Here is a 20853-nt window from a genome sequence, read left to right as displayed (position 1 = left end):
TCAAAGGCGGTTTCGAGCAGACTAATGAAGGCTTTTTTTCTCTTTTCCCTTCTTCTCTTGTTTATCTTTTTTTACTCTTTTTCCGGCGGCATTCGCTTGAGTGTACAAGAATCAAAGTGGGCGAGTTTGCGGTGGCATCGGACAGGGCGGGCATACCCTCTGATTAGTGTTTCTTGAGCCAGAAAAAAAAAAACGGCGTTGGTGGTTTCAAAGCTTCGGCAAAGGATATATACCCTTGGGGTCTTTTCACTGGAGAATACACGGCAGCACACCGGCGCAGTGGGAGCATGGAGGCAAGCGCGAGGTTGAGACACCTGGTATCGTTCTGGTATCGTTTTGATAGCCAACATTGCCAACGGTGTTGGTTATTCTTTTTTTTTTTTTTTGTGAGAAAAGATACATAAAAGAAATTACCCTATGTCATATTGGGAAGAAGGCATGGGCCCCTTAATCTGCACGTGAAGTGATATCAAATGGGCCGAAGGGCATCTAGTGTAACTGAAACCTGTGGCTTAGAGCGCAGCATACAGAAATGGATGGAGGGATGGATGTAGTCACGGCCGCGGGCAACGGCTTTTCTCTCCGTCTCTCTCTCTCTCTCTCTCTCTCTCTCTCTCTCTCTCTCTCAGTCTCTCAGTCTTGCTTGACTCGATGATTTCTGTACGGTGAGGGCCCCTGCGGGACTGCAACCGAGTGCTTTTCGACCCTGACTGCGGTCAGTGTCTTGTTGTCCCTACGCAGGCTGATGCTACTCGGATCAAGATGAACGGCGTAGGCGAGGATAGGCGAGGGTAGCAGAAAGATGGGGATGGATACAAGGGCTGCGGGATGTGAGCGGAGGGTGTCTAGGGAGAGGAGAAGAGTCATGGGGGCGTAATACAAAGGGGGGGCGTGGAAGCTTGCTTGCTTGCTAGAAAGGGGTGGTCTTGTCCAGGTGTCAAGGATGGGTTGTTGTATGCGGTCCGGCGCGGTGGAATCGAACCCTCGCCAGGTTCCCAGCCGGCGATGTGGAGGAGATAGAGAGAGAGAGAGATTTAGTTGGGCAGTAACGGTAAGAAGAACATCAAACCAGAAAGGGAAGAAAACCGGTATTATGGCTGGGGTGATCGGCCCAAACCCCCGGGACCTTGGTTTTTTTTTTTTTTTTCTTTTCTTTTTTTCTTCTTTTTTTTTATCGTCTTTTTTTCCCTTCCCATCTCGTGTCCCCATATCTCTCACTCACTAACCATACCGGTATTCTACCCCCCCTTGCTTTTTCTAAGATTTTTCTCGCATCCTTTGATGGGACTTGTTGTTCCCAGGGATCCCGTCATCTAGGAAGGCTCTCGGGTCTGACAGCGTACCATAATTTGCGCAGCTGAAGGGCAATCAATACGAATGAGTACGCCTGTTGCCTAACCCCTACCCTGGCCAGGGTAGCACGGCCAAATCAAATCACGACTTGTGGTTTGCTGGATGGTTTTTTGAGGGGGGGGGAAACGTGGCTGGCAAAAAGAGAGAAAAAAGAAAGAAAAAAAAAAGGGTCAGGCATTGCGCGTACGCGTGTGATGCTTTTTGATATTACACATTACACATACCTGCAACGAGAGGTCCTCTCCCAAATACGACAGCTATGGCTGCATATGGAGGCTCGGGCTGCGCCAACATTGAAATCGGAATGGAATTCGTTGTCCCCCCCCCCCCCCCACCCTCCACTCGACGTGGGGCCGGGGGGGGGAGTATTCACTCCTCACATGCTCACATTACATTGTTCAGATAGTCCGCCATTACAAACTCTCACCCACCTGGTATGCATCTCCGCCCCCTCACCCCCTTCTCTCTTGGCAGTGCCACCGACGACCACGATGGCCCAGTTGTCGTGATATGCTGGTGCGGATCCATCCGGAAACGTCTACGTACGTATTCAGGGTCCCCCCTCCCCGTTCTCTCAACGTAGATGATGGCACATAGTGGAACCAAGAAATACGCAAAAGATGAAGATGCCTCCTATCCCTGTGTTCCTCTCCCCCCCCCCCCCCCGGTTCCCCGACCAAGACCACGTCCGTCAGGGCAGTCCGCAAACCTGATTATCGTCCACCGGACAGCTGCCCTGCCCAGCCCACCGCGATATCCTCAAATGCTGGGGGCCGCCGCCGCAGACCACTCAACTCCACGCTCGCCAAACCACCACACGGCCCCTGCTCCCCCTTGCCTGACTCTTCCCCTTCCTTCACCGAATGCACCCAGAAAGCCTTGCGGGATATTCTGAGCGTCTGAGTCGTCTTTGACATGATAATTAGGAGCCCCCCCCCCCCCCCCCCCCCCCCTTCCCCCTGATGCCTTGATGGAAGGTTCCATGGTTTCTAGTAGAGACTAATGGAAAATGTCCCCCGGCCCATTCCCTCTTCCGACTCCCATCCATGCATCCCATGAGGGCCTCAATACTTCATGGTCTTCCCCAGGACGAGTACCTGGCCAACGGGTCAGTTTATGGGGTCGCCAACCCCCCCCTTCCCCCCCCTTGCGCGGTCGTTTGTCGTTCGATTTTGTTATTTCTTTCCATGCAATATTCCCAACCTGACGGGGTGAATGCAACGTCGGTTCCGGTTCCGCCTCGTTTAAGCCTTCTCCCTCCCTTCCTCTTCCGGAAACCCACCCTCCCTATTTCTTTTCTGTCAAGGCAAGACGACCCTAAGGCAACACGGGGCAGCAGAAGGTTTGGCGGAAGTCTGGTCGAGCCAACCCCGTGTGCCGAGATGAACTGGTCGCATCTCATCCCATACGCGAACGGGCGGCTCCGTCAGCGGCCCTGCGGGGCGGAAGGGGGCAGAGAACGTTGGCACGCGAGGAATATCCTGCCTCGCTCGCACTTTGCATGAGCGACTTTCCCCGGCGCCTTGATGTTGAAAGCTTGTATCTTACGGTTCCGGGGGCGGCTCCGCGGTGGCGGTGCTTACCACGCCTGGGGTTTTTTTTTTTTTTTTTTTTTTTTCCATCTCCCCCAAAATCATGGCGGCCGCGAGAATTTGGGGTTTTCTTTACGTCTTACTGTTACTCATCCATCTAATCTAGTCTTTAGTTTTGACTTTCCCCTTTGATTGGGCGCCATCGGCCCGAACTAGGCTACGCACGTTACTGGCATGCTTACCCCCCCCCCCTTGATGCGAGACCAAAGTCTTCATGAGACGAGGTGGTTTCCTCAACCAAGAATGTGGATGCAGCCGGCGTTCGCGTAACACATGATTCCCAGGCCGGGGAGAGACTTTACGAAGACATCGGTACGCTCGCCGGTATGTACGGGTAGTAACGGTGGGACGGCTCTTGGAGAGGGGGGGGGGGGTGTATATGGTGGTGGCACAACGTTCTCCTCGTGTGGCACAGAAGGGGTCCGCGGAAGACGCGCGGAATGGAATTAGAGTTTATAACGGCGGTGTCGGGCAGCTAGCCGGCGAGCGAGCGCTCATTCTCTTGGCTCTGGGGATTAAAATTAAGGTGCGGTTTGACAGCTTGACAGGCCGCGGGGTCCTTGTTAATGGGGGAAAAAAAAAAAGAAAAAAAAAAAGCACTGCGTCAAGAACCTGGCATGGTACGAGTCACTCACTCACCAAACTCACTTACACCCTCATATATATTATACGTGTACACTTTCTACGCACACCTGCTACTTCACATCGTGCACCCAGTCGGCCTTGATTCCTCATTCCAGCCTCATGATCTTCATCAGCACTCTTGCCCATTTTGATAAATTTCATTCCATTCTCGCATGCCTCCTTTCTCCTCGACTCAACTCTCAGCGCCTCGTAACCCGTCATCTCGTGTGCGTTCACGTGGCCTCACCCCTTACTGCCTCTGCCCTCTATTTGTCACCTCTTCCGTCTCAGCCCCCCCCCCCCCCCCCCGCGTTGCAGCCTCTTCAACCCCAATTCTTCAACGGCTCCCTTCCGGCTCCGCGCCGGCGGGAGTTGGGAGTTGGGAGGAGGGGGGGGGGGGGCACTCCGACGATCAGGCAGTCCTGCCGCGGCCTCGTCTAAGCCCTCCCCCCCCAGGCCCGGTAGGTTCCAGATCTTTCATGCGGCTTTGAGATGTTCCGACTCGGACTCTGGATCAAATCTCTCCTCAAACCCCCCTAACCCCACCGGTTATCGTCCCCCTTTTAACCCGGACCGGCACTCGGTCCATGCGCGCGCCTCGTTTTGGGCATCGCAGCCCTGCTGAGGATCACGGCGATCACGCAGGACCCTGGCGGAACATCCAAATGCCGGGTTTCTCCCTTTCAGAAGCCAAGGGCATGTCGACCTCGGAAGAGGCCCAGAACACACTAACGGGTTGATTACTTGCCCAACCCAAGCCCCCCCCCCTTCCCTCTCCCTCTTCCCCTCTTCATCCGATGTGTTGTCGTCCCTACGGCACGTCGCCTTCATCGCCGTCTGATCTCCCGCGAACGGATGGACCTTGAGCGCTCATGACGTGCGTTCTGTTTGCCGACGCTTTGATCGTTTCCGCGACGATCACACGCGCATGTCCGGCGGGGGTGGGCTTAGGCACGCTAGTTCGAGACCAACTCTGCCGCCCGTGTGCCGTGTCATTCTTGCGCGGAGCGTGAAGGAATTGGCTCTCCCGTGTCCCGATGGCCGAGTTTGCGTCGTTGCCGCCCTCTACCCACCAGCAATCCGCCGGCTGCATTGAGATATACATGCTGTAGACGGCTAGCATCGCAATCCCATCTAAGCCACACTCATGCCCATGCGTGTTGAATAATAATCATGTTGAATCTGATCGGGGAGTGTAACCTGTGGCGGACGGAGGAATGAGACGGTTTGGACATTGACCAAGACAACAAGACGACATGTCTCTCGTCAATCAACCATGAAATTCCATTGAACATGCCCACCAAATTCATTCATGTGCGAATCAAGCTACAAACCGCCATCGACCATGTTTTTGTTGGCTTGTCAGGTAATGCGACGGCCGACTTTGATGCTTACCCATGACGTCTTTCTCTTTCGACATATGGCAAGACAGCGTCCCTTTCCGAACCAAGATTCGCCTGGGATTGGGAATCTTCCGCAGACTCGCACTATGACAGACGGTATCGACATATGCCCGCTTCGTATCCAGGCACGATAGGAGACAATAAGATCGGCCGGATCGAAATGTGATACTCGCACGCTCGGGCCTAATCCCATCATGCTTGATATCTCAGGGGAAGCCGATTCGATATGGTTTCCTAAAAGCGACTCGAGCTGGGACGCCGATCCAGCGATCCAAGATCCAATGTTCCCGACGAGGCACTGTCCGCAAGAAACGTCCGAAGATGCCGAGATGGAGATGCTACCCTGCCCAGTAGCAGGCAGCGCAGGGCCGCGTTTGGCGCGCCACAACGCCCGCCGTCCTCTAGCCCGCTGCGGAAATGTAGTCCGTGTCGGCCCAGCTCGCTGGCTCCCACAGCCTCAGCGGCAGCGGAGCGGCGCCAGGGCCCTGTCGGACGATCAGACTAGCAGAGGCCATCTGACGCAAGCATGGTGCGGGCTATGGCCGGTTGTCTAAGACGCGTCCATACCTCGGCTGGGTTGGGTATGACGCTCTCGAGACTGGCTGTGTTTATCAGGGCATTGACGATCCTCCTGTCGGGTGAAGCTTGTCCCGGGCTCCAGCATGTATTATCTCCCCAGGGAGGAGGAGGGAGAGAGGAATCTCACTGCCAGCAGTGTATGAATCTCTCCTGTCGGTGATTCGGTGGTGCGTCAGGGAGGCACACGTCTTAGAGAGCATACGGCTCGCAGGCGGCACTCGCCCGGCGCACGCGACTTTGTACGGAAGTACGCCAACTTCTCGATGTGGCTTCAGGTTATTGCGAAGTGCTGCCGGCGGATCCGGTGCCGGGTCCATCCGGAACGGATCTTCGGTCCTACCTTGCGGGCGCGCTGGCGGCAATTGAGGGAATACACAGACGCACACAAAAGACGCTTGAGTGTCTTCGTAACCATCACACAATGGGCAGCCGTTAGACGGTGTCTGCTATTTTTTTGACACTCTCCACGGACATACTGACCGCTGAATGCATTGTTAATGGTGCGTTACGCACATCCCCAATAGGCCTTCTGCGATGCCTATTCCAACCATGAGGGGGGAAGGGGGGCGAGCGATGCGTGCATTTTCGCCGTAACGGAACACTTTGTCGTTCTCCGATCACCCGTGAAGAGAGCCTGGGTGTATCCTGATCTCGTCCCGTCTTCCGTCACCCAGACACAGGATAACGCTTAGTAGCCGTATCTTGACCAGATCTGGCGGTACTGATATTTCTGACTGCGCGGCAAAAGAAGGACGGGGGGGACTCACGGTCATGTTTACAATGTTGGGCGCACTATGTGCGCCTGACAGCTCACCCTCCCCCCCACGCCGCCGAAACAGCGAGTCTCTTCCCGTGGTTCCCATGACTTGAGCTGCGGTCAGTCGTCTCTGGTCTTTGACACACAGGCTACCTTGGAGCCCGAATATTCCCAAGACGCTGACTTGAGCCTGCATCGTCAGTGGGATCTCGTCGCAGCCACGAGGTCAAATTGGGCTCAGTCAGAGAACCCGATCCACCTTTTGTTCGTTAGCTCGGCGCGCCGGCAACCCCCCCCCCCCCCCCCCCCCCCCCTGGCCGCGTCTCCCAGGCTATCGCACCCTCGCGTCATGTATGCTTTCTTTTTCCTTTCCTCCTACCCTAGGCCGGCACCCAGCGCGATCGCAGCTGTCCGAGTTGCCTTGAATGATCGACCTGTCGCCATCTTCCGATGCACGTTCTGGCATGGGCCTTTGCCGGCTCCCCGGTGAGATCCCAACACACCCAGGTGATGTGGCGCAAGTACCGGTACGAGCCCAGCCCACCGACGGGACAAGTATCGAATACTTCGTGCCGGGGGGGGGCAGAGAGCGCAGAGAGAATCGCGGCCGCCGCCAGCAGATGCGCCACAGGGGCCCGACGCCTCTCAACCGCTCATCCGCCCATACCGTGCAGCCGACGGGCGGCTACATTACCTCTTCTCGGGCTTGCTCTGCTTTAGCGAGACGCAGAAACAAGCATACATGTAAGCTCATCCTTTTGTCTCACAATTCACACATACAAGCCGATGGCCCTCCAGACCGGGCCCCCCCCTCGGCAGCCAACGACAGGTAAGCAGGGACGTCATGATGCTACCACCTCCAAGCAACGTTCCCATGAGGACCTGATTCACCGTAGAGGATAATGTACACCTGGAGTGGCTGCATGGAGCTTTAGAGCCGCCAGATTCGCCGTTGTACCACGAGACGACGTGGTCACCAAGCGAACCCCCAACTGGTCAAACCAGGTAATTGACAATTAACAGCCGGCGTGGAGAGCAGCCCAAACCGGCCTAGGACCGGCGCAGACCCCCCCATACGGGCTGCCAAAACCACAGATCTCTCTCTCTCAGTGTACCCCGGTCCCCCGGCGCTCCGGGTTCCGTAATGAGACCATTTTCGAGCTGCCTTGCTGTTCCCGTTTCCCATCCTCTCTTCACCGCAACTGCGCTACCCTCTCTGTCACATCGGCCAGCCCTGCATAATGTTTTCTTTTGGCGGTGGATAGGATCGCAGTCTGGGCTCCTCGCCGGACACCGCCCCCCTCTCCCCTCCCACTCGCATGCCCACTTCCCATTTACCCCGAGCCAGAGTTACGCCGTCCTTTGCGCGCCTGTGTGGAAGCGAAGCTCGGTGAGAGGCTGTGACTGGGGGGTGGGGGTAGGGGGGGGGGGGGGGGGGGGGCGCACTGGTGGCTTGGAGGGGTGCTCTCGTCTGAGTCGCGACTCCATAGCTTGAAACAATGCCTTTGAAGACGGCAGATACCCAGCAGGCACTACAGCGCGTCGGGCGTGTCTCTGCCTCGAGTCCCACACATGCAAGATGACAGGGGGAGGTTTCTTCGAGGCGCCACATAACACATGGAGGGGGGCTCGTTCGATAATATTGGAAACCTCCCCCGCAGTCCGTGGGAAGCCGGCCCAAACAAAAAAGGGCACCTTGCGATCAGGCTTGGAGATATACACGTGCAAAAATAGTATGGCCGCAGTGCGGCGCAGTGCGGCGGAACGGAGGACGGCTCATTTCGGTGCTACTCGCGGCGCCGCCGGGCCAATCACCGGCACGCATCGCGCGGGATATTTGTCAAAAATCCCATCTTCTCCAGGCCACTCGCTCGAACCAGGCGATGGAGAACAACAGGCCGGTTTCACTTCTATTTCGTCTCATTTCTCTTAGCCCCCCTCCCCCGGGGGGCACAGTTTGCCTGCCGCCCCGTCACATCCGCCTCGTGTGGGCGCGCAAGCAACGAGTAGGACGTCAATATGCTAGCCTAGAACTCGCGCCGCATATATGATATCACAAGGGGGGGGGGGGGAGGGAGCCGGGACGTCAGACCCTCCGTTCCCTGTGCGGATAGTACCTCAATTGGTATTTGATATCCTCGCCTGGCGGGCCGGCTCCTACTGGGCACGCTTTTTTAGTCGCGAGAGATGAGTGTAACCCCTCCCCCCCCTCTCTTCCAAATGTGACCGATTCCGTCAAATCAATAACTCCAGATGATTTGGCATGCACGCTACTCTGCCAGTTAACATCCGTCTGATGCTGGATTCGTCTTGTCAATGTTGGGGCTCGGACTACCTGCCACAGCTAATGCAAGATCGCTTTCGCAATCATTGAGCATGGAGGGGCGGTCTCGACCCGCGCATGGCCAGGTCCAGCCGGACCTTTCAAACTGCCATGCTGTATGTGATGGTCGGTTTAGAGTAGTGCAGGCCCTTCGCCCCCCCCTAGCTGCCTGCTGCTACCAATTCGGTGCGGTGCCTTCATGCAGTATCTCAGTTTGCATTCAGGCAAGAATCGACTTCCCGTCGTCCGCATCGCCTGTCCATGGGCGTTGGCGATCAGCAGGTACAAGATTGCGTCAATGCCAGAGTCCCAATCGGTTATGCCGGTTGTTTCGTCACTCGAGGCTGATCTGTCAGTGACAGGTGCCACAATCGATCGGCGCTCTGCCGGTGGCTTTTTAATTTCGAACATGGAGAGTTGCTCGAGTAAGCGGCTTAGCTCCAGTCCGTCGCCAATGGGAACCCTTACATGGCTGGCTGATGATCGCCAAATGGGATATGTGTCAAGCCTCACCAAACCACCGCCCAATGAGGCAGAAGCGTGATTGAAACAAATACCTTTCGGCAGTTGTGAATTATAATCCCATCATCGTAGTCATGAAGCCAAGTTCGTACGACGTTCAACTCCATCTTCAAAGCGCAAACTCGGCAGTTCACAACCACCAGGCCCACGATTCATTCCATAATGTGTCCCCGTGTATTACACGATTCGCGTACGAAAATAGCATTTATCACTTGGACTTGGATAGTGGTTGTAGGCTCACCGTATTCTGGTTCACTAACCTCCTGAAACAATGCTTCGAGTGTTGTGAAAGATGCTTTCCGGACCCCGCACGGTCTCGAACCCTTCCAGAGCAGGAATATTGGCTCTCCAGTACAAGCACTGCGCGTCTCTGTGGATACGCACGAGAAGTCCTGGGCGCGCTGTTCAACAGCGTCTCTTGGATGTCACCGAGGAGATCTTTAACCGCCTTTGAAGTGTTGGCCGAGCAAGACTGGTAACGCATGACCTTGTCTCAGAGAGTAAATGCCGTGGTAGTGGCGGACACCGCCGAGAAGGCGCCACCGACCGCTTGGAACTTGATAGATCATGCATTGGCGGCCTTACGCTGTTGCTCGAACTCCTTGAACACGGCAGCAACATCCGGCTTGGACAACAGGGCATTACGGTTGAATTCAATGCTCTTGGACTTGATTCTGCCTGCCATGTTTAGACTGCGAAGGTACTTTCTCGTGGCGGAAAGCCGAGAAACCTGTCCCGAGTCCCAAGACTCGTGAGTCACCCATGGAAGACGTCGGCCATATCTTCTAGATCGCACTGCACAAAAGCTTGGTTGAAGTGAAGTACAGCCGGTGATGTCTGATAAGTTTCATCACGAACTAGGTCATAATACGAAGTTTGGAGCCAGCGCCTCTTATGATCTTTAGCTTTTAGTCAGCATAGCTATAAGCCCATCGGGCTCTCGGGATCACATACGAAAAAAAACATTCGGATTCTCGTTGTTGTTGGCCCGGAGGATGACTCTATTGGCTTTGATAACTTTAATCTCGGCGTTATCGAGTTGTTACAATGCCTTCACAGCACCGCATAGCCTTACAAGATTATTCCAGCTTCAAAAAATCCAATTAATAGGCCCTACTGAGCCTAGACTACTGTGTAAATACGTATTTCTATAGCTTAGACTAGGTAGTCTTGACTCTTACATATATATATATATATATATCTAAGCTGTTTTCTTATAGATGTTCCTACCTGTAATGTGACTCTGCAGCACTGTTATAGTACTCTTCCTGGAGAAATTTTGCCCTGAGCTACCCTGTTTATTTAGGGAACAAAACAAGATACATTTCTGCTACTCCAAAGACGTTACAGAGAAGAATTACCCTCGATGTTGATACCAGGCCGCATGCAACGAGGGGTGGGGCGTTGATGAATTTCAGCAGACCAAGAACCATCAGACCATCCAAGCAAAGATCATACTATGATTACTGCCCGGGTGGTTAGCTGAAAGTGACTATCGTTGGTTGTGAACAGACTCACGAAAAGTTGTGATTCCCAGCTTTGACCTGATCTTTGACATATTAGTGCTTCGAACACACTTGATGATAATCGCAACCTCACCTGCGGTTTCGTGGCGCGCGGTGGCAATTGGAATAGAGATTTCGTTGAGGTTGAACGGACGTATCCATGAACTTGACTTCATGCCATTGTGTTCAGTAGGGAACTACACGCAGTCTAACCTACCGGCACAGAAATCGTCCAGCAATCTCTCGATCATGGACGTGACCGGCTTGACAGTAGGTTCAGGGGTAAGGAAATATTGGGCCGCAAGTCCTCCAGGAATGGTACCAGCAGCTGTGCTCTTGGAATTTTGTCTTTTTACTTGGATTTCCGCAGTTCTTGTCACATTTACATTAAGTGGACATCATGTTGAAGTGTAATCGAATGAGTTACTGAGTTCAAGATTTGTATGTTAATAATATTGATGAATACGGTTCAGCAGCCATCTACAATACAAGGTATGATACCCTCAGCAATACAGAAACTGACCATAAATATATTTTTCCTGCATCCCCATGATTTCTTACTCATTTAGAAGCATGTAATAAAACTGGCGAGAGTAATAGTCCGGAGTGGAGGACGTCTCCCGGAAACGGCTTGAATTTGACGATCGGTCTCATTCCAAGTGTCAAGGTGCTGATTTCTTGCTAAACTGGCCCGAACTTCTGGGAATTGACCGCAAATAATTTTTCGCCGGTTTATAAACAACGATGTGTACCGTAACTCCGTCATTCAACGAGAAATCTAGTCGATTGGATTCCCGGTGATGCTTGTAACGCTTCCCGAGACACATTGCACCTACGTGTAGCTTAGCACAGCTCTGTGCGGACCTTTTGCACCTTCCTGCTGGCTTGGAAAGGGGGTTGGAGTTAGCTCCCAGCTTTGGATATGCAAAACTGCGTCTGATGTTTCACTTGCCCTTTGTTACACGCTGAAGTTGTCTCAGGCACTTTTATTGCTCACCAACACTTCCATCGTCAACCTCACACATCCCGCTAGCTCCCGGCGATTATTAAAACACCAGCGTTCACGGTTTTAACTGCCACTAAACAAAGACATGGCTTAAGGATTGTGTGTTACACTCCCAACAGGCGGTTCTATTCATCGACTGAAGGCACAGTTGTCACACGGCGAGAGACGTTGACATTGGTGTCACAAGTCTACCACTTAGCAGAGGAAGTGCTTCTGAGGAGCGTACGTCATACTGGACGTTTGATCACGACCAAAGACGAATAGATGAGAGGATTCGGATTCCCTGATGAGCATAGCCTTGAAAGGTTCTCAGTTATATCAAGGCTTAGTGACAACTCCAAAAAATCTGCACATCATCATATTTACATTATCTCGCCGTGGTACTTCCAATCATGTCCCTTCCGGTCCTGGACCCTCGTAGTAACCCTGCATTGGCGGCTTCTGGGTCGCTTCGCTTCGTGCCTAAATCTAGGAACCCCGGGTCTAACCCGCCTTTGAACCGTACCCACATCCGTCCCGACTCCCGTTGGATGCGATTAAGCTCCGGCGCCGTGCGTCTGCTCTTCCCGAAGAACGTCATATTCCTTGCCCACCGTTCACTGTCTTTTGATCCACCACCGCCGATACCTGTCGTTCCGCCCGCACCGGCGGCGCCCGATCCCGCTCCCAAGACCGGTGGACCTGGGTCTGTGCTGTAGTTCAGGCCGAAGAACAGTAGCGGAAGGACGCTGCCTTTCCAGACGGGTTGTTCGGGGTCGTAGTAGTTGATAAGGATGACCCAGGCGAGCAGAGCCGCGCAGATGACCACCAAAACGGTAGGCAGAACGATGTATTTTTGGTCAAAATAGGTGCACGTGGTACTGGCCAAGACATCACCCAAGACCACGGCGCCCCGGGAGGTGAGGGAGTCAGCCGATTGCGGAACGTCCGGGCCGAGTCCCGTCATGCGGAACTTGTTGGTTACGGCCCACGCGAAGCTGTCGATGGCCTCCGTCACGCTCGACACCGTCGCGTTCATGTCAGCCCATAGCGGCGTGAGCCACCAGGAGCCGAAGCAGTTGAGATGGCCACTCTGCATGGAGTCGTATCTGCAGGATGCGCTCAGTAGTTCCTGACTGAGAAAGTTGGCCATGGCCCGAAAGAATATCCCGTCCATTTTGTAAAGGCACGCATTGGGCAGGCTTGCGACTTTGCCGCCGCTATCCGGCAAGCTGATATTAGTCCATGTGCGGCCCGGAACGTGTTCGGCTTTGCTCTGGTTGCTGACATCGTACCAGGTGCCGTCATCAAGCACACACGGGCTCTGTATGGCCGTGTAGTTGCCGACGCCCGAGAAGCGGTTTCCGCCACCCAAACTCTGCTCGGCATCATTGAATACCGCCGGGGTGGTGCGAATGAGCTTCTCTCTTAGCACGTTGCCATCGTACGAGCCATTGAACTCTTTCAAGCACGGGTACAAGATGCATGATGCCGCTATATAGTCTCCGAGCCCGTCGTAATAGCTGTTGTTGCCCTGCGACAGCCGGTGCGGACAGTGCAGCTTGGGTGTCCCGGTCGAGCTGTCCGAAGTGCAAGGCGCTTTCGAGACCATGAGCATGCTGAAATTAGCCATCGATACGAAAGCCCCCGCAGAGAACTCTTCGGTGAATAGCTCAGTGTACGCGGTTAGGTTGCTGTAGCCTATCCACATGTAGTTACCCCCCAGGATGTTGATGTGTGAATCTTGGTCTGGCAACGTCAGATTTCCTCCGCTGTCGGGCGGGCTGACGAATTTCGTCGTGTCGAGGCAACTGCTGCACATGCCGATGCTCGAATGGGTAATGCCCGTGCCCCAGTCGGGCCAGGTGCAGTTCCCGCTGACGCAGCCGACTTTGACCTGGTTATCCTGGCTGCCCGGGTCGGTTATGCCTTTGATCATGGCGCTCTTCATGTCCACCTCCGGTTGGTACATGCCGGCGGCGACCCGGTAGTACGCTGACGACCCGGGCACGTAGTGGGCGGCAGGCATGGTGGCGCGCGCGTGATCCCACAGCATGGAGCAGGGGGACGTGCGGACTGCCTGTTGCGTGACGGGGCCAACGGCCAGACTGGCGATGGTAACCAATGCGGCGGCGATGGCGAGGAGGCCGGCGGACGTGAAGCCTAGGTTCCATACCAACATGCCCAGGAGATGTATGGATCCGAGAACAGACCGACTCGCCCCATCGAAATCCTGGAGCTGCTGCAGAGGGCGGCTTTTCTCGGCGAACCAAGTCCACTTGATCTGACCGATGATCTCAGCAACGGCGGCAACGATGGCGGCCCGTAAGAAGGTCGAGAGGAGCGCGATGGCGGAGTTGAGGTTGATCTCGAACGGCCACTCCGGCATGTAGTGGCCATCGTAATACGCAAGGAGCGCGATGATGGCAGCCAGGAGACAGAACGCCATGAAGACCGTGAGGATCTCGAGGCCCCAGTAGCTGAGAATGCAGCGGAGGCGAGCTCGGCCCGGTTCCGGCGTCTCCTGTATGGGAGGCTGATCCTGGTATGAAAGGTCCTCCTGCGGCGGCTGTGGCGGGGGTGGAGGCTGTTTGTCATCGTCGGCATCGTGAAACGGCCACCGGACGGTCGACTCTGTGGGTTGCGTTGGATCCTTGGACGCAATGTCCTGCTGATACTGTCTTAAGTTAGGTGACATGGGCTGGTCGTCAGGCTCCCAGCTTCTTCGTGACTGAGACGCTACCATCTTTTTCTATCACACATTGGCTCAAAGGCGTTGTTGTTGATGTGCGTTGGTCGTTGGTCAGACATCAAAGTCACGAGTTACGACGTGGAAAGCGCATCCAGCACCAAACAAGAAAAGACGAGTTGGAGACTACTCTTATTCGCGTCGGAAGGGTTCGCGCCCCTATTAAAGGTTAAGAAGCCAATTCAAGGCCAGAGTTATGATCGAAGACTGATCCCAAACAACCGAAATTAGATGTAGATCACTCCTGGATAGCGGGTGGGCTCGGTCGAAAACACCACCTACGATGATAATCCGAAAAGAAGGCTCCATCCTTTCATCTCCAAGAGTATCCATAAAGAGAGACAGAGAGGTGGGCAGGGCCTTGAGAGGAAATATATTCCATTACAAGGACAACGGGATCGCAACCTGTCTTGCCAGATGCCTATAGAGGCTCGACTCCCTATGCCATGATTAGTTCTTATGCGAAGCAGAAACATACACGTGTACTAGTAGTCTTGTTAGCGCCTTGCGCTAGGGAATTACGGCCCCACGATCAGCGGAGTTGATCGACGGCATGCATCATCATACGTCCACCAGCACGGCTGTTGTCGATTGATGGTTCAGGAGGCACACGCCGATATCACAAACTGGGAATGACTGAGCATGCAGCGGCATTTCAGAAGAACATTTCTTCATGTAAGTTGCGGGATTCAAAGATTCTACCCCTGAAACCGTCATATCATACACGAGACACCAAAGGCGTCTTCCAGTACCCGGGAAAGTAAGTGGGCACCTTCGTGGCGATCCACCTAACAATTGCCGCGTTTGTCTCCTCCGGCTTCTCCAGGGCAACCCAGTGTCCTGCCTCGATGCTCACTTCGGTGAGCTTCTCACACAGCTCCCGCATGGGTTCATTCAGCCTGGAATTCTTCGTGTCGCAGACGGTGTCCCACTGAGCCCCGATGAACAGGACAGGGAAGCGGAGCCGACGCCCGTTGGGTGCCTTCGCGTCGTAGGCCTTATTAGCCTCGAAGTTGCGGTAATAATCGTTGGGGCCCTCGAAGCCGTTCCGTTCGAACTCGGCCACCATGCGGTCAAAGGCAGGCTTGTCATCCTTGAGCAGGGTCTTCTCGAACGGCACGTCTGGTGCACCGGGGGCGTTGCCAAACCACCCGCCGTCTTTCCGAATTGCGCTGGTAAAGGCGAGCTTGCCATACTCCCCCGGATCGCCGGGCCGATACAACGATTTGATGGTGTTGGGCACGTTGTAATGCAGCTGCGCAGCGCTGGCTTCGGGCTGCTCATTGTGGAAGATTTGGTAGTCCCACTGCGCGTAGGGGAACTCGGCCTCGGGATACAGCTCGCGGTCGGAGAGGCCGACAAGAGTCTCCGGGTCGAGCACGTTGTACGGCACGGCCATGCAGCACACGGCGATGCACTTGTCCGGGTGGTGAGAGGCGAAGCCCCAGACAAGGCCAGCGCCCCAGTCATGACCGATCCAGATGGCCTTATCGCGGCCAAGGTGGGCCAGGAGCGCTAGCAAATCCGACACATGGTGCTCCAGGGCGTAGGCCTCGGGCCCTTGCGGCACGCTGGATCGTCCGTAACCGCGGGTGTCCGGCGCAATGACCCGGAAGCCCAGAGATGCGAGGGCCAGGAGTTGAGGTTTCCATGTCTCGCCGTTTGCAGGCCAGCCGTGAACAAAGATCACAAGTGGTCCCTGGGAAGGACCGGCGGACCAGTAGAAGGTGGTCTTGTCGCCGCTGTGGGCGAATTGGTTCTCGTTGAGGATCGGCGGAGCCATCGTAGAGAGTGGAGTCTACTTCTGAGCCCAAGACTGAGCTGGGTTACGATACGGTTGGCAGGCTGGAAGAAACTGAGGCCGAAGTTTCTCTCAGTTGGCGAGTCGATGTGTGAATTTATATTCAACCGGACGACAGACTGACGCAACTGCCTCCGAGGAGGGCGGGGTTACATTTCTTGGCTATGAGTAATCAGCACTTGCTGACGCTGTGTCACATTGGCAAGATGAACCAATATAAACCCGCCGATCTAATGTCCTTGGGGAGGGTTCGGGTCCGTGGCGGTTTTGCTAACAGCTGAGGGCCAAGTTTGAATCCGCACATTTGTAATCTTTCCAGAAGTGGTATAGAGGAGCCTGTCAAAAGACCTTGCAGGGAATGCCAAGACGCTAGAAGCACCTCATGCTGCTGTAGCACTCCTATGCTCCAGACATATCTAGTAAGAGCTCAACAGGAGTGTATTCTTAAGTACTGAGGCTAGGATACACCCCTTTTGGTCTTAGCATTTTCTGCAAGGTCTTTTGACGGACTCCTCTGTATTCATTTCCCAAATCGGAGTTTTATTGACTAAGCAAACTTCTCGACATTTGAGAAAGCGTAACGATTCGGGCACAACATGTCTCTCCGAGCTGCAGGGGCCCGTCTTCTGTAACAATATTGATGGTGGTCTGCATTTAGGCTGCTTCGTAATTCGGTTTATTACTCGCAGGCCATAACCTGCGAGCCCTACGCTCTCCTGGTGCCCGGCAGGTGTGCTATCTATCAACGACAACAATAGGTGAACTTCGTTTAAAGCACATACTTGAACAACGGGGACCTGTCTCCCATGTCGAACAACTCCTGCTCGGTATACTTGGCTTTCGCCTCATCGGCTATCTTGGCCTTGCGTGCGTTCGCCGACTTGTAACTCCACTCGAGCAGTAGAGCAACAATTAGTCCACTGCCACCGAACGCCAAGCTGAGACCGAACCCGGTGGGATACTTGGGCTTCTCGGATTCCAGATACATGAAACTCCCCACAATGCCACCGACGTTGCCGACGCAGTTCATCAGGGCGATTCCGATGGCCCTCCGGGAGGCCGGGGCGATGTTGTTCGCGTTCCAGGAGGCGGCGGCCGCCTGGATGGGGTAGATACCGACGACGGCGAGAACCACAGCGAAGTAGGCCACGCCCTTCTTGGCCTTGAGGTCCCCGTCGAGCGAGAGGATGATAGAGTACGCAACCGCGACGATTCCAAGAGGAGCAACCAGGAACGGCATTCGCCAAAAGAACCGATCGGACACCTTGGCGAATGAGACGGCCGATATCGCAGCAGCGACGTACGGCGGTGCCGAGAGGAGCTGGGCCTCAGTCGTGGCAAACCCCATGGCCTTGGTGATGGTCGGAAGTGTGAACTTGACGCCATAAGACAGAGCCGACTGGCACAACAAGAAGTAGGCCTGCACGTAAATCCTCCAGTTGGTGAATATCATCTTGAGGTCTTTCCAGTTCACACGGCCACCGGCACCGCTCTCTTCGCGGGATCCGCCTCCCTGCTTGATGAAGATGGAGAGCTCCAGGTATCGGATCTCTTCGGGTTCAAGCCACTTAGTCGAAAGCGACGGGGTATCGATGAGCAGGAAGAAACAGACTACGCCGATGACAACTGTTGCCACCCCCTCTACGATTAGCAAATAACGCCACCCCTCAAGACCACCAATACCATCCATCTTGGTGATGGCCGCGGCGAGGAGACCAGAGAAGGCACCGGACAAGGCGCTCGCGCAGTAAAAGTACGAGATGCGAGTCGAGAGATCCTTGGGCTCGTACCAGAAGGAGGTGAGATAGATGGCACCGGGAAAGAAACCAGCCCTGGGGGGTTTGGATGTAAGCGGGTGGGTCATAGGAGGAACTCGTAATGGCAGCGAGGGAGAAGCAGGGGGTTTGTTGTGAAAGAAACTTACTCGAATATTCCGAGGAGCACACGGGTGACCATCAGTCCTGCATAGTTCTTCACAAGCCCTGTGCAGGTCATGACAATGCCCCATCCAAGAGTAAGAATACCAAGGTAGGTGGATGGGCGCTTGAATTTCTTCAGCAAGATGTTACTGGGGACCTCGAACAGAACGTATGGAATGAAGACTGTGCCGCCGGTATGTCAGACCCGTTCTTTTGAGATTCTATGAGTGGCGCGGGAGAAAGGGTTTGGGGTCTGCTGATGTACTCACAGATAGACAGGACGGTGTTATACTGCACACCCGTCATGCCCAAGTCTTCGACCATCCCCTCAATCTTGGCATTGCCAATGTTGGCGCGGTCAATGTGACAGATCAAGTAAAGAACGGAAAGCATCGGAATCAAGCGAATGTCAACCTAACATGTGGATTAGACATCAAGCCACATTCGACGCAGTTCAAACGGCCATACCTTGTGGAAGACCTTCTTTCTCTTCTCCGCCGGATAGTTCGTGTAGAAGTCGGCGTCCTCGGTGCTCAAACCAAACACACGAATGCCATTGACGTCAATGGCTTCGGGCGCCTTTTCAAGATGGACATGCGAAGACATGCGTCCCTGGCCGATGATGTCGGCCTCGTTCTTGTCCATAGAGCGCCTTGAGATAGTCATTGTGGCGTAGCGTGTTTATTTCGCCCACGACAACGGCCGAAAGGGGAGGAAGAGAGCAGGAAACCCTTTGCACTGGGGATGAGGCGAGGGGGAGGAAGAGGAGGAGAGGCTCTTGACTCCGAGGTCTCAATGACTCCTTTCGAAACGTCGACGAACAAGGAACCTGCCCAAGATATATTTCGACCTCACAACACGCGCCGAGGGCGCGGTTGGTCTCATTGGATGACCCTGGCCCCTGGAACCCTAGACAACCCCAGGTCCGGGCCGTGGAGTGCGGGGAAGTGGACTGTTTGCTAGTCGGATACGAGGACTGACACGGGATGATGGTCATGCCATCATTATCCGTTAGGGTTATCCGTGAATTCCATCGCGCTCGTTTTCGCCGTTACATTGCAAGAAGAGTGTCGAGCCATATAACCAGCAGGGGCTCGTAGTGACGGATGGAAGAGGCTCACGGAGCAGAATCCAATTTGGCACATTTCCCACAAGTCGCCTCTTCAAAAGAAACGTCTAATGGCCGCGAGGGGATGAAGGACATGTCCGAAAGTTGTAAACCCGTCGTTTCTGTTCTCGATATCGCTCAACTTACATATTTGGTGCGTACTTAAAGAGGATCGCTGGAGTGGGCCACAGCAAAACCATATATAGGTCTACTAGATACATGTGCTTTGGACTACGTGTTTACAGGGAAATCAGTTCAATCATCAAAAATCGACAATAACTTGTTTTCCTCCATTGGCAGTGTTTCGAAATCATCTGCGTGCTTGGTTTGATATTATTCGGTGAAAGCGGGAGGAGGGAACAATTCTAGTTCCTCGCTCTCCCGATCTATCTCTCCTCCTCACCACATCAAATGAGGCAAGCATTTCACAGCCGATCTCTTCCTTTACATAACTGCAACGGATAAGACGGAAATATTAACCCGCTAGATGCGTGGGATTACCCCGCAAACAGGGGGACTTGGCGACGCCGGTAAATTCCTTGTCAAACGGCACGTCGACTAGCCGAGCTTGGCCTCCATCGGCCATTAAATTGCAAGTCTCCTTGAGGCCTGGGCAATGGTCAACATCACCTTCGAGTCCATTCAGCGGTGGGGAGTGATTGAAGTAGGAAGTTGAGAGTCGGAGGGCGAGCTTACTAACGGAAACGTAGATCACTGACATTGCTGATTCTTACGGAGTTCAAGTACGTTGGATGCGGCGTACGGATACTGTATAGCATAGACCGCCACTGGTTTATATCTGAGTCGTAGACCCTGCGTCTTGTTTCGCTTTGCTAGCGCTGAAGATAATCAATTTCTCCATAACCTCCAAGGTTTGCACAGGTTCATTGAGTGATGGCTCGCTGAGCGTTGTCCCAAGGCATGAGCTTGAGTACCAGGTTCCATCCGTCCTCCGCCCAGTTTACCAAGCGCCAATATACATAATTCCTAGAAGATACCTTTACGACTATTCTATCTCAAACTTATGCATCGATTTCCTCCTCAATGTTGCGGAGATCACATTGTGCCTCGACATTTACTAAACCGGTACTGGCTGTGTTTCCCAGGTCACAACATGCATCAGTTTGGGCATTGTGGCTGGAATGCAACCCAGACCGAGCTTAGAACCACTTGCCAATCGCTGCAGAGCATGTGCGCTTTGTGGAGAGCGCTAAATCCGTTAGTCAAACACGGCGTGATGTGATGCAGCGCCGGGCTTCAGTGGGACTGCAATGTGGGAGAAGTGGTCAAGAAACATAGGCTTCTACGAAAGACTGAATATGTGTAGATCGCCGGGAGAGGTTGGGTCCGAAGTCCAAGTGCATTGTCTTGAGTCATCGGAAGACCGGTAGTATTGGCAAGCCAAGGATGAGAGGAATGAACTTCATGTTGTCGCGCGGGTGATTATTGGATGCCACACTCGACTCCCTCCTGCGGGCCAACTTTCAGTGCAACTACTCAATGCAAATTCGACAGTGTGCATATCCCCTGTTGGAATAGTCGAGGCCAATATCGAGCGTGCTGAACACAACTATGAGACGGTTTGATCGATTTCTCCCACCCCAGCCACTGCCAAGTCTGCCAACCTTACATG

At 54.2% G+C, this 20853-nt stretch overlaps 6 protein-coding genes across 6 annotated transcripts; 1 reads left to right on the top strand and 5 right to left on the bottom strand.

Annotated features, from left to right (window-relative positions):
* Positions 1 to 387: 387 nt before the first annotated feature.
* On the bottom strand, positions 388 to 1155 carry LY79DRAFT_556425 (uncharacterized protein). The gene has a single exon (XM_060558017.1). The coding sequence runs from the start codon at positions 865 to 867 to the stop codon at positions 634 to 636; it is 234 nt and encodes a 77-aa protein (XP_060413371.1). The 5' UTR covers positions 868 to 1155; the 3' UTR covers positions 388 to 633.
* A 1154-nt stretch (positions 1156 to 2309) lies between these two features.
* LY79DRAFT_556423 (uncharacterized protein) lies at positions 2310 to 2962 on the top strand. Its single transcript, XM_060558016.1, has one exon. The coding sequence runs from the start codon at positions 2400 to 2402 to the stop codon at positions 2856 to 2858; it is 459 nt and encodes a 152-aa protein (XP_060413370.1). The 5' UTR covers positions 2310 to 2399; the 3' UTR covers positions 2859 to 2962.
* A 5406-nt stretch (positions 2963 to 8368) lies between these two features.
* Positions 8369 to 10242, bottom strand: LY79DRAFT_659968 (uncharacterized protein). The gene is made up of 2 exons (XM_060562762.1): positions 9739 to 10242; positions 8369 to 9188 (listed from the first exon to the last, which is right to left on the bottom strand). The coding sequence occupies exons 1-2, from the start codon at positions 9836 to 9838 to the stop codon at positions 8764 to 8766; spliced, it is 525 nt and encodes a 174-aa protein (XP_060413369.1). The 5' UTR covers positions 9839 to 10242; the 3' UTR covers positions 8369 to 8763.
* A 1695-nt stretch (positions 10243 to 11937) lies between these two features.
* LY79DRAFT_556412 (uncharacterized protein) lies at positions 11938 to 14866 on the bottom strand. Its single transcript, XM_060558015.1, has 2 exons — positions 14624 to 14866; positions 11938 to 14560 (listed from the first exon to the last, which is right to left on the bottom strand). The coding sequence occupies exon 2, from the start codon at positions 14387 to 14389 to the stop codon at positions 12032 to 12034; it is 2358 nt and encodes a 785-aa protein (XP_060413368.1). The 5' UTR covers positions 14390 to 14560; positions 14624 to 14866; the 3' UTR covers positions 11938 to 12031.
* A 159-nt stretch (positions 14867 to 15025) lies between these two features.
* Positions 15026 to 16471, bottom strand: LY79DRAFT_556410 (Alpha/Beta hydrolase protein). The gene has a single exon (XM_060558014.1). It carries the CDS (start codon positions 16173 to 16175, stop codon positions 15111 to 15113), a length of 1065 nt encoding a protein of 354 aa, XP_060413367.1. The 5' UTR covers positions 16176 to 16471; the 3' UTR covers positions 15026 to 15110.
* Positions 16472 to 16962: 491 nt separating this feature from the next.
* LY79DRAFT_580448 (major facilitator superfamily transporter) lies at positions 16963 to 19941 on the bottom strand (the record flags this gene model as incomplete). The annotated part of the gene is made up of 6 exons (XM_060560108.1): positions 16963 to 18025; positions 18118 to 18295; positions 18382 to 18526; positions 18581 to 18764; positions 19368 to 19428; positions 19722 to 19941. 6 exons carry the CDS (start codon positions 19939 to 19941, stop codon positions 16963 to 16965), a joined length of 1851 nt encoding a protein of 616 aa, XP_060413366.1.
* Between the last annotated feature and the right edge of the window lie 912 nt (positions 19942 to 20853).

The sequence above is a fragment of the Colletotrichum navitas genome (assembly GCF_030913465.1).
Source record: "Colletotrichum navitas strain CBS 125086 chromosome Unknown LY79scaffold_36, whole genome shotgun sequence".
NCBI classification, from domain to species: domain Eukaryota; kingdom Fungi; phylum Ascomycota; class Sordariomycetes; order Glomerellales; family Glomerellaceae; genus Colletotrichum; species Colletotrichum navitas.
This window is presented reverse-complemented; position numbering and strand designations above follow the sequence as displayed.